At 44.9% G+C, this 10712-nt stretch overlaps 2 protein-coding genes across 4 annotated transcripts in view; both read left to right on the top strand.

Moving 5' to 3' along the window:
- Positions 1-173: 173 nt before the first annotated feature.
- On the top strand, positions 174-7468 carry LOC147243693 (lysosomal membrane ascorbate-dependent ferrireductase CYB561A3-like). 2 transcript variants are annotated; one of them, XM_086187062.1, is made up of 7 exons: positions 174-4122; positions 4257-4445; positions 5275-5483; positions 5960-6114; positions 6222-6378; positions 6571-6636; positions 6919-7468. In XM_086187062.1, the coding sequence occupies exons 2-6, from the start codon at positions 4262-4264 to the stop codon at positions 6595-6597; spliced, it is 732 nt and encodes a 243-aa protein (XP_086043188.1). In that variant the 5' UTR covers positions 174-4122; positions 4257-4261; the 3' UTR covers positions 6598-6636; positions 6919-7468. The 2 variants fall into 2 exon arrangements, with proteins under 2 accessions (XP_086043188.1, XP_086043187.1); XM_086187061.1 differs by having other exon boundaries at positions 6571-7468.
- A 176-nt stretch (positions 7469-7644) lies between these two features.
- trappc13 (trafficking protein particle complex subunit 13) overlaps positions 7645-10712 on the top strand; it is a 10081-nt gene continuing 7013 nt past the window's right edge. For both annotated transcript variants that reach the window (XM_086188587.1, XM_086188586.1), the window contains exons 1-2: positions 7645-7772; positions 8406-8474. In XM_086188587.1, the coding sequence (XP_086044713.1) occupies positions 7727-7772; positions 8406-8474 (115 nt within the window). In that variant the 5' untranslated portion in view covers positions 7645-7726. The remainder of the gene's footprint in view (positions 7773-8405; positions 8475-10712) is intronic.

Below are 10712 nucleotides of genomic sequence, written 5' to 3'. Positions count from 1 at the left end.
TTTGTTTTGTTTTGTTGACAAAAAAACAAAACAAAACATATATATATATATATATATATATATATAAAGAAGTTACCAGGGAGCTTTTAAAGTTATGACGTCACATCACCGCCTCCACTCAGGGAAGTCGTTCTGACCATGTATCACAATAAAAAAAAAAATCATGTGATACACAACCCTTAATCCAAGCATTTTGGAAAACAAATGAGTTTGATGACTTTTGACTGAAGTATGCTAACATTTCCAATCCGCCTCCACTCACTGTGCTAAGCTAACTAGCGGTCAGTCAGTCTCAGAGGAGGGGAGGGTAATCTATCCGTCTATCTGGCTGTGAGAAGGGAGGACAAAAAAACTCCCTAAAAGTTGGGGAGCTCTTTTAAGGACTCTCCGCTGTGTCTGGATGCCAACATTTGACTCTTAGCATGAAATTCATCATCATCCACTTTACATGCAGCTTTTGGAGGAAAAAAATGCTCCCCCCCCCCCTCCACTCCTCATCCCATTTGAAGTGTTCATTTTTCTTCATCACACTTGCCGCATCCCCGTGTGTCACTAATTGTGATGTATCTACAGCCCAACGTGAAGAGTGGCCAGAGTGCAAAGTGGAAGCTTGCAAAACGTCGTGTTTAACTAAAGCTTTCGTTGCATCCATGAGAACTTCAACGTCCACTGTTGCTCTTTTTTTCCCTCCTACTACTTCTTCTTTTCTTTTTTTTTTACTCATGGGGTTCTGCTAACTGTTCCTAACATATTTTCATGTGTCCATTACTGATCTCATTTCACCCTCTTTAAGCGAGCAGGAAATCACCGCGGTTGTAGCGAAACTGTATCGGCGTTTTCTGCAGCTGAACAATGGTGGCAGGTGCCCAGCTCTGAGATTAAGCCTGTAAGAAAGCTTGACAAATTGGGCCCGGAGCAGTTGTGCAATGTTGGAATCGCCTTCTCGCAGAGCAAGAATCATGAGATCTGCCTGGTTTTATGACGGTCACGGCGGCGCGGCCCCACCACAAACCTTAGTGGCTCCGCTAATGACATCGCTACCATCGTCACGTCTGATTTCTTTTTGTCATCTTTGCGGACAAAATGAAGAGAATGAAATAAAATCTGTCAAAAATACAAACAAAAACAAAACAAAACAAATAGAAATACGTGAGTCACTGAAAACAGTGAATTAGTCATCGCGCATGTGCTGTGCCTGACGGCGCCGCTTCAGGGCTCCGATGGTTTTCTCGTCCACCAGCCTGTCAAAGCTCTTTCCAAACAAATTCACCCTTTCACGCATGTTCATGCAGTGTTGGCAGAGGGGCTACAGGAGATGCTAACTACGACGCTGACATGACATGGTTAGCGAGAATCAAACCAGTAACCATCTCATCACCCAAGAGCCACACCTGGACCACGAAGCCCCCCAAAAGAACAAATATTACTGGTTTCTATGATATTTGTAGATTTTATATAATGACTTTTGTTGGCTACATTATTGGAGGCTGCTTTGTTAGCCTGCTGCGCCAATTTAGCAATGCTAAGTCGAAAATGCTAGCGGGGAAAAGGCTCAAAAGCAGTGGTTCACAAACTTTTTATAATCATCCTTGAAAGTATTTTTGTTTGTCCCAGAATGATACAAAACAGCTCTGTTAGAAAAGAAAAATATCAGCTTGATGAGGTTAAATATAACAGTTGTGTGAGAGGACAAAAACCCAAAATGTAACAAATCAAATAATCGCTAAATTTGTTCCGAGCAAATCTTTGTCAGACATCATTAAAATCACACTGAGCTGCATGCTTTTTAATAAATTGGATTTAGAATTGAGAAAGAAACATGAGCTGGTGATTCCCAAGAAGCAGGACTGAAGAAAGAACAGGCTAAAAATTAATATTCTAAAAAAAATTCCCATGTACCACCAGGGGATGATCCCTGCTCTAAACCATGATAATAAGCAGCTTTAGCATGTTAGCATGCCGGTGGTATAAGAGCATGTGAACATTCATGGTACTGAGAAATGGACATGGAGAAGTTTGCACAGTAAAGTTTCTCGAATGGAATTTTCAAAAACAAACAAAAACAAACAACTGCTGGAAGTTGCTCCGCTCCCCCGTAAACATTCAGACGCTGCCAGATATTCTTAGAACCAGCAGTGTGAAATATGAAGGAGTCTAAACTAGCTCCTCATTACCTATGCAACGATCCCCTTCGTGCTTTTAATTTGGAGGATGATAGCTTTGCAAAACATGGCGTCCTCACACAGTGCGCTGTAATTAACACACACGGCAGGAAGCAGCTCGGTGAAATTGATTCAATACCGGAGCTCACTGAAGTGTGCGGCATCGAGGACTGGAGGAACAAGGCGGCAGTTTGGGTCCCATGGACGTCCCTTCCTGCGGGAGTCATCCGGCCACTGAGAAGCTGCTTACTGTGAACGCTCAGGCTAGAATAATGTCTGACCCCGTCCCCCGAGGGACACAGGTCAAAGGCAGCTGCCATTGTGCTGAGAATAAGAGCTGGAGGGAAAAATAAACCCAGCAGCCATCATTTTTTTAATCTCTTATCTCTACGTGGATATGAAAATATGATGTACTATCGCTTTGAGGGTGTTGGTTTTTATTCGGTTTTGTTGTTCCAGTCTGTTTGGTCAGATGATGGCAAACACAAAACAAAACAAAACTCCAAAAACATCATGGTTTGAGTTAAAATCTTTCATGTTAACCACAAAGGCTACCTGGCAAAAGTCTTTCGGGGAAAACTTCTCCCATGAGCCTGCAGCGCTGACCTGTGACCCAGGAAGCGCCCGAGGATGTGCATCCGTGGGGAAGATGAAGACGATCCGATAACGTGCTTGGATTGAATTACGAGGCTGTAATCACCCTGACATTGATCCCTGATGGTGATCGATGATGGTGATCGGTGATCAGTGCACATCTCATCGATGAGCAGGTCTACAGGACTTGCTGACCACCTCGTGGGTTCTCTCTGGTACTCCAGCTTCCTCCCACAGTCCAAAGACATCAAGAGGGACCAGGTTAATCCAGACTCTAAATTGACCGTAGGCTGGGAGAGCCAATGGTGGTCTGTCTCTATGTGTTGGCCCGGCCATGGACTGGTGACCCGTCCAGGGTGAACCCCGCCTCTCACCCGAAGGCTGCTGGGATAGGCTCCACCCCCCCGCCACCCTTAACAGGATAAGCAGCAGAAAATGGATGGATGGATGAATGGCAGTCCCGCCCTCACATTCCTGGTTAGAGGTTACACATCTGATTGTGTGACTGACCTGTTGTGATCATCTGGTCCAGACCAGAACCAGAGGAGCAGCGCTGGACTGTGTGGAGGCTTTATTCACACAAAACAAGATGACATGGTGTGTGTGTGTGTGTGTGTGTGTGGGGGGGGGGGGGTCTGTGTCATGCTTGTTTTGAAGACAAGAGCTCTTCACATGATATCCGTCATGGTTCGGCCAAGTTCATGAACGCACTGAGCAAAACAAACGCATGCAATTTAGCACCTCGAGCATTTGGTCTTTGCTCCAGATCGGGAGGTTCTACGGGCCGGCCCGTGTGGGGCGTGGAGCGCATCTGCTGAGTCATTTCTATTGTTTTTGTTTGATCGACCGATTTCTATCACGTAGGAGTTACCAGACGAGCTCAAGCTGGGGGACAATGAGCCTTTGACAAAATATAAAAGCAAAACTAGATGTAATTGCTGGTACACTGGCAGTCTTGTGTACTTTAATGAGGTCCGCAGATGTACTTGATACTTCCTCGTTTGGAGTATTCCACAGGAACCTTGCGTCACCGTTATACCCATCTTCTTCAGACACGACCAAATGAAAAGAGACATCTTATGACACTGAAAATCCACATTTTATAACCTGTTTTTGTTTTGTTTTTTTTCTTTGCAAACCACTGTGACTAACGCGGCGTTGTGGCGTGAACGTCATGAGCGTGTCCCTGGTCCCACCCCCCTCCCAGGACTCACATCGACCATCGGGAAGGACTCTCGGTGGACGTTCATCTGTTGAGGAACTGCTGTGAGATAAAAGAGCAGCCCAACAGGAAGTGCTGCTCCTGTGGTGACAGTTTAGGACCATCCAAGAGAGGATTCTCGTGGTGGAAGGAAGCGCCTCGCCTGTGAGTATGAACTGAGACTCGAAAGGTGGAGCTGAACAGATAAATGTTACCAACAGTTAAGTTCCGGGGTTGTTGTTGTTGTTGTTGTTGTTTTTAATTTCCTGCATGCTCATATTTTTCTGCTGCGCGCTCAGACATCATGGGAGCGCCAGGGTTCTATGTCACCTACGCACTGTGCCTGTGTCTTGGCCTGCTCTCGGTTCTGCTGGTGAGCTGCTGGAGTTCTCAGTGGCGTGGCGGCTTCGCCTGGGACGGTTCCCCCCTGCAGTTCAACTGGCATCCCGTTCTCATGGTGTCGGGGCTGGTGGTTCTGTACGGCCACGGTGAGGTTTCACACGGTGGTACTGTGGAGTATCACAGACCGCATTTACTGCAGTTACCGATGCATGACTACTTCGTCGAGCTGAGAAGAACGTCGTGGATTGGGGCCAAAAGGGTTCACAATCATGACGTCCTGTCTCAAGCCCCGCCCCTTTTATAATCCGTCAATCAAAACTGTCCCATTGGAACACATTTGGAATAGTTCAAATAACAACTTTATCCCTACAGGACATGTCAAAGCAAGGGTGCAAAGCCGTTCACAGGAGGATTGTGATTGGAGGATGAAAAAAGAGGGCGGGGCTCAGGGCACAAATTGTTGATCAGTTGCCAGCTACTGTTTTGAGATAGAAAATGTCTGAATCGATGATTCCAGCACCTCAAGTGTGAATATTTAGGTTTTCTTTGGACTCTCATGGCGGGGGAACGTTGGTCGGAGCGTGCAAGCGCGTCACTTTAGGCTTCAGGAAGCAGTTGTTAATCTTTTCACCCTGATGTCACATTCCAAGAAGCAAAGAACCAATCGATTAACGAAGCAACAGATTAATCAGTGATTAGAATTAGTTGCAGCCCTTGTTTATGTCCAAGTTGAACTCAACCTGGAAAGATTCCATGCGTGACTGTGTTTATCGCTTGGTGAAACCGATGAGCTTTGACTGAAGATTATTTCTTTTAAGCCAGAATAATTGGAATAATTTGATCCAAGTCTCATTCTGAGTTCAGAAAATTAGTAGAAACCTGATTATTTACAAGAGACTCAGACTGTTTCCCGGCTGTGTGTGTGTGTGTGTGTGTGTGTGTGTGTGTGTGTGTGTGTTCTGTTGTGTTTTGCAGCTGCAGTTGTGTATCGGATCCCTCTCACCTGGAGGCAGAGGAAACACACCTGGAAGTTAGTGCACGGTGGCCTGATGCTCGTGGCTCTGCTGCTGGCCGTCCTGGGCCTGCATGCTGTGTTTGACTTCCACAGACGCTTCAGCTTCGCAGACCTGTACTCTCTGCACAGCTGGGTGGGCTTGAGCACCGTCGTAGTCTTCGCGCTTCAGGTACGATTGACGGACGCTGGCGCGGTTGTTATGGAGATGAAAAGCCTCTTTTGTTCAAGTATAAACCAAAAAAAAAAGAAAAAAAAAAGGATGAACCGAAAAGACGCGTTCAGTAGGATGGTGAAGCTAGAAAGAGACAAATAAAACAGAATTGTGGACTTCAGATGTAACTTGTTCCCTCTAGTTTCTTCTTCGGCGGCCATGTGACATAACTTGTGGCCACAACATCATAAGTTGTTCACACCGTTGAACTTTTCTTTGGTGATAAGATATAATTTGTTCCCATGCTGTGTTTAAATCGTGGTCGGGAAATAATTAACTTGTGGGAATAAGTTAGATCTCGTGGCCATGATTTCGGTCTATGATAGAACGAGCTGGCGATCCATGACCAGCATCTCCTTTCATTCCCTCTCAACAGGGATCTGTCTTTGCTGTCTAACTGATTCTGTCTTGTCGCTTCTCCCGCTGGTGGACAGTGGCTCCTGGGCTTCGCTGGCTTCTTGTTGCCGTGTTCTCCTCTGTGGCTCCGCAGCGCCCTGAAACCTGCCCACGCCTGGATAGGGAACGTCGTCCTCATCCTCAGCGTGACCTCCTGCGTCAGCGGCATCAATGAGGAGCTGCTTCTTTCACTGTAGGTGTCCGAATCAACAGCGGAGTCACCCTAGGTGTTGTTACATCACAAACACGTGATCAGAATGCAAAGAAACATGAGTGTTTTTTTCCCCCTGTATATTGTAGCAATGGCGGCGCTGGTGAACCTTACAGCTCCCTGCCTGCGGAGGCTAAGTTAGCAAATTGTCTGGGGGTTCTCATCCTCACATTCGGATTGGTCGTCTTTGGGATTCTGTCCAGGAAGCAGTGGCAGCAGCCGGAGACGGACCAAGAAGGTGTTTGTGTGAGTCGCAACAAGTCACCGCATGACGGTCACATGGCTGGGGTCCTCACTCCACGTGGTCACGCGGTCCAGTGACTGTCTGCTGATGTTTCTCTCCATTCAAACCTGACATTTTCTTTCATGGTAATTATCTACCTGTATTTAAACTAAATAAAGCAATAATGTAATTTGGATTTATTTTATTTCTTACAGCTTCTCCCCAGTGAAGACAGATCATGAAAACACAGGACGCCCTCAGCTTCGGCGCACCGGCCGGGAGTAAGCAGCTTCACAATCAAAGCCAATCATAATTCAGGGATTTCACACATGACCATGTTTTCCTGTCGTCTGATTTGAATTTGGAGCGATGACTTCCTGTGTCGTACCACGTGATGTGTTGGCACATTTGTACCGCATGAAGACGTCCAACTAGTAAACTGATGGATTCATCTCCTCTCTCTCTGTCTCCCTCTACCAGTCTCAGCTGTTCATGTTCATTGTGACACCCGTAGCGTATCAGCTGCGCATCAGAAGAATTGCATTTTTTTTTTCATGTTATAGGTCACCGCACCAATTATCTGGTTATGGGTCAAGAAAACAAGAAGAACATTATCAGATAAGCTGACATCAAGCTCGGCTGCTCGTGCCCACAGATGCACCAAATGTCATCCATCGCTGAAGGAAATGTCAAGGCTTAAAGCGATTTTTTTGATAAACACCGTGTCCCCTTCCTCTCATTTCATATGCATGTATGTTGTTTATGATATTAAAGTAATTCTACATGCAGAAAATTGTGTGTATGAGTTTCCATCATCATTATATACGGAGACTCTTGCTGATAAAACCAAAGTTTGATGAATTACTGGTGTATTTTACATTTGCAAGGGTTACACGTTATGAACATTTGATAAATGGTTAACGATACATTATAATGCGGTATAATGTTCTAAACACCCGGGTTTTTTCGACCAGCATTTATAGAGAGTGTTTATAAACATAACCACAATTATAAACCACGTGAAGAAGCAGCATCCGGTTTTTAAAGCGAAAACTCGTTGTAATATTTACCAAGACCGCTAGAGGTCAGTGTAGCGAAGCAAGAACTCGCTATTGAGGCTGAGCGTGTATGAAAAACCTTTAAGTCACTTTTTTCCCCCTCTGTCTAAGCAGATCATTTATATGTATATTTGTATTTAATTTCTATGTTTTATTTTATCATAAAAAAATAAATATAAAAAGTGTTTACGTGCAGCACTACGTCATCATCATTTACATCCGGGAGGTCGGAGTTCACCCGCTTGCCTCCCTGTCACAACAACAACCCGCCTGCATCGTAGCTAACCACGATAAAACACACTTTCCCGTCAAAATGGATGTAAATCAGACGAAGCAAGAACACTTGCTGGCGTTAAAGGGTAATTTACTGTCATTACAGATGCATGTACAAAAGTGCTTTTAGCTACTTCGGCTAGTCTCGTCTCTCGTCGTCATGTTGTTGCTGTTAGCTGCTAGCAGCGCTAGCCAGACTGAGGCTGTTATTGTACGGGTGGAATGAGGCGTGTTTCATGTCGTTATCAGCTCAAAGGCGCCGTCCACTAATGAGCCTCTATCCCGGCTGTAACTGTGTCGTTAGGATAATCAGCTGCCGATGTTACGATGTGGGCCATTTAGCCAAGAAACGAGCTGAAGTGAATTGTGCACTCAATAATTTGACGTCAACGTGTGTGTCTGCCATTGTTTGTTGTCTGTCTGGAAGTGTGTCTCTCCCTCCGTGTACGTGCATTGACAGCCATTTAATGCACACATTTACTGAGACTTTCTTTCTTTCTTTTTTTTCTTTTTTTAAATATGCATGCATTTAAATACATTTGTATTTTCAAGTTATGGACATGATTCCTCCAGGAAACCTCAACTTTGCTGGTACACAACATCAAGCGCTGTCATTTACCCCCTCACAGCAGTGCCATCAGAGTAAACCCACGTCATCGATCTCGTCAGTTGTGGTCCTCCACTGTCTTGTCACTAATCGGTGTGGCTGTGTTTTACAGTGATGCGGCTAACGAAACCAACGCTCTTCACGAACCTGCCAGTGACGTGTGAAGGTCGAGATCTGCCAGGTGAGCTTGCTGACAGACCCCCTGCTGGGGTGCGCAGGTGTGGAGTGGGAGGGAGGAGTTCCGGGTGTCTACCTGGCGAAAGACAGCATCAGCTAGTGAAGTGAAAACTTCACAGCGGAATGGAAAAGTTGTGATTTCTTAAACAAATGAGGCCACCTGTTTGTTTATCGAGGTAAATGCGTGATTGTCATTTTGTAATGACGACTGTAACCTCGATGAAGCCGTTCGTGGGCGGTTATTTTGATCTGTGCCACTCACATGTTGTTGACTTGTCCGCATCAGATAGGAGGCTTGGAGAAAACTACCGACGCTTATTCAACCTCGCCCATGTGAACACTGAATTCGGTGCTGGCTGCAGGACTGCATTTGTGAACGGTAATCTCTACTGCGCTGCGATCAAAGTGGTGTGAAGGAGAACAGGGGAGGACACGAGCAGACAAACCGTTCTGTGTCTGCAGTATCGTTTCCTGATGTCGCTCCAAACGCTGCTCGCACAAGGTTCGGCTGTCTGTACCGTATAATGCAGCGCTTTAGTTTCTGCATGACAGCTATGAAAGGCATCCATTCATAGTGCCTCCAACAAGCAGATCTCCTCCTCATTCCAGTGAAATTAGGAGTTGTTACACTCCACGACAGAGCAGAACGAACTTCTCTGGCTTCTCACCTTCTTACGTTTCCTCGTTCTGGGACTCGGAGGAGTTGACAGTCAGGCTCTGTAACGATTTAGAGCAACGATGTGGAGTGGAAAGGATTTTTTGTTTTTTTTTCTAATGTGCAGCCCATGTAAACCTGGTCGTCTGGCTTCTGCTTTTTTCTTTCTGAAACAAAGGAGGAGCTGTTGTTCCCGGTGGTTGCGTCTATGTTCACGCTCAAGTTACACATCCAAATGTGAATTTATATAAGAGCAAAATGTCTAGATGTCATCAGAGGGCTCAGTCACAGTGTGGGGATTTCATCAAAATGCAGTTAGCAGCCACATTATTGAGTTCCTGTTGCTTTAATCAAGTTGAATTGAGTGGATCAGATATTCCCCTGGTAGAAACACTGTTGTGTGAAGCTCAGCAGCATCTTGACAAGGTTGGTGGGGTTCAGCTCAGTATCGGTAAACCTTGAATTAATTTTGAAATGCAAACAGTACACGGAAGCTGAAGCTGGTCAGAGTAGGATATGACTGGTTATGATATTACTGGTTATGGATGTTACCGGTTATGGATGTTACTGGTTATGGATGTTACTGGTTATGGATATTACTGGTTATGGATGTTACTGGTTATGGATGTTACTGGTTATGGATGTTACTGGTTATGGATATGACTGGTTATGGATGTTACTGGTTATGGATATGACTGGTTATGATATTACTGGTTATGGATGTTACTGGTTATGGATATGACTGGTTATGATATTACTGGTTATGGATGTTACTGGTTATGGATATGACTGGTTATGATATTACTGGTTATGGATGTTACTGGTTATGGATATGACTGGTTATGATATTACTGGTTATGGATGTTACTGGTTATGGATGTTACCGGTTATGGATATTACTGGTTATGGATATGACTGGTTATGGATGTTACTGGTTATGGATGTTACTGGTTATGGATATGACTGGTTATGGATATGACTGGTTATGGATATTACTGGTTATGGATATTACTGGTTATGGATATTACTGGTATGCGATACTCTGAACGGATTTCACTCGATTTTTGTCAGTGCTGATAATGTTGAAACAATTTCATGTCGTATGTTTTTGAAGAAGTAGAAGAAGAGACTTGTAGTTTGCTTATCGGGCAGATACTGATTGAAAACAATGAGAAATGTATTTGCCGGTGTAGTCAGTGCGCCAATATTTCTGTGCATCCTCCTACAAAATGCCATAAATTAGCGTTTTTTTGTTTTTATTTTTAATATCTTTTTTTTTTGTTTTGGAACTCTTCTGTGGTTTGCATTGGCTTCACATCCGGGGCACATCTGCATCATGCGATTGTTACTGTCTCAGATCCTGCTCCCTCATTCCAGTTCCTAGTGCGTGTTTGTCCGTGTGGCGGAGGACGGCACAGACGAGTGTGTTTGTTGCTCCGGTCACTGAGCTCCGCGTCAACCGTCCATCACAGCCGCGTTTCTTGGAACTCTGCTTATTTATCTAAATCTGTCGCTGGAGGCAAGTTATATCTTCAACTGCTCTGAGATGCACCGTGTAGTAAAGACCTTCACGCTATTTCTGTTCTT

Source organism: Aulostomus chinensis, chromosome 19 (genome assembly GCF_037954235.1).
Source record: "Aulostomus chinensis isolate RoL2024-O1b breed Wild chromosome 19, RoL_Achi_v1.0, whole genome shotgun sequence".
Classification (NCBI taxonomy): Eukaryota; Metazoa; Chordata; class Actinopteri; order Syngnathiformes; family Aulostomidae; genus Aulostomus; species Aulostomus chinensis.
Note: the sequence above shows the minus strand (reverse complement) of the source record. Positions and strands in the feature narration are given on the sequence as shown.

Bases quoted from the DNA above. Each gene is read 5' to 3' on its own strand.
- LOC147243693 (XM_086187062.1), top strand. From the start codon at position 4,262: ATGGGAGCGCCAGGGTTCTATGTCACCTACGCACTGTGCCTGTGTCTT. The intron at 6,115-6,221 runs GTAGGTGTCCGA...TGTATATTGTAG, and splicing joins GAGGAGCTGCTTCTTTCACT to CAATGGCGGCGCTGGTGAAC. The intron at 6,379-6,570 runs GTGAGTCGCAAC...TATTTCTTACAG, and splicing joins CGGACCAAGAAGGTGTTTGT to CTTCTCCCCAGTGAAGACAG.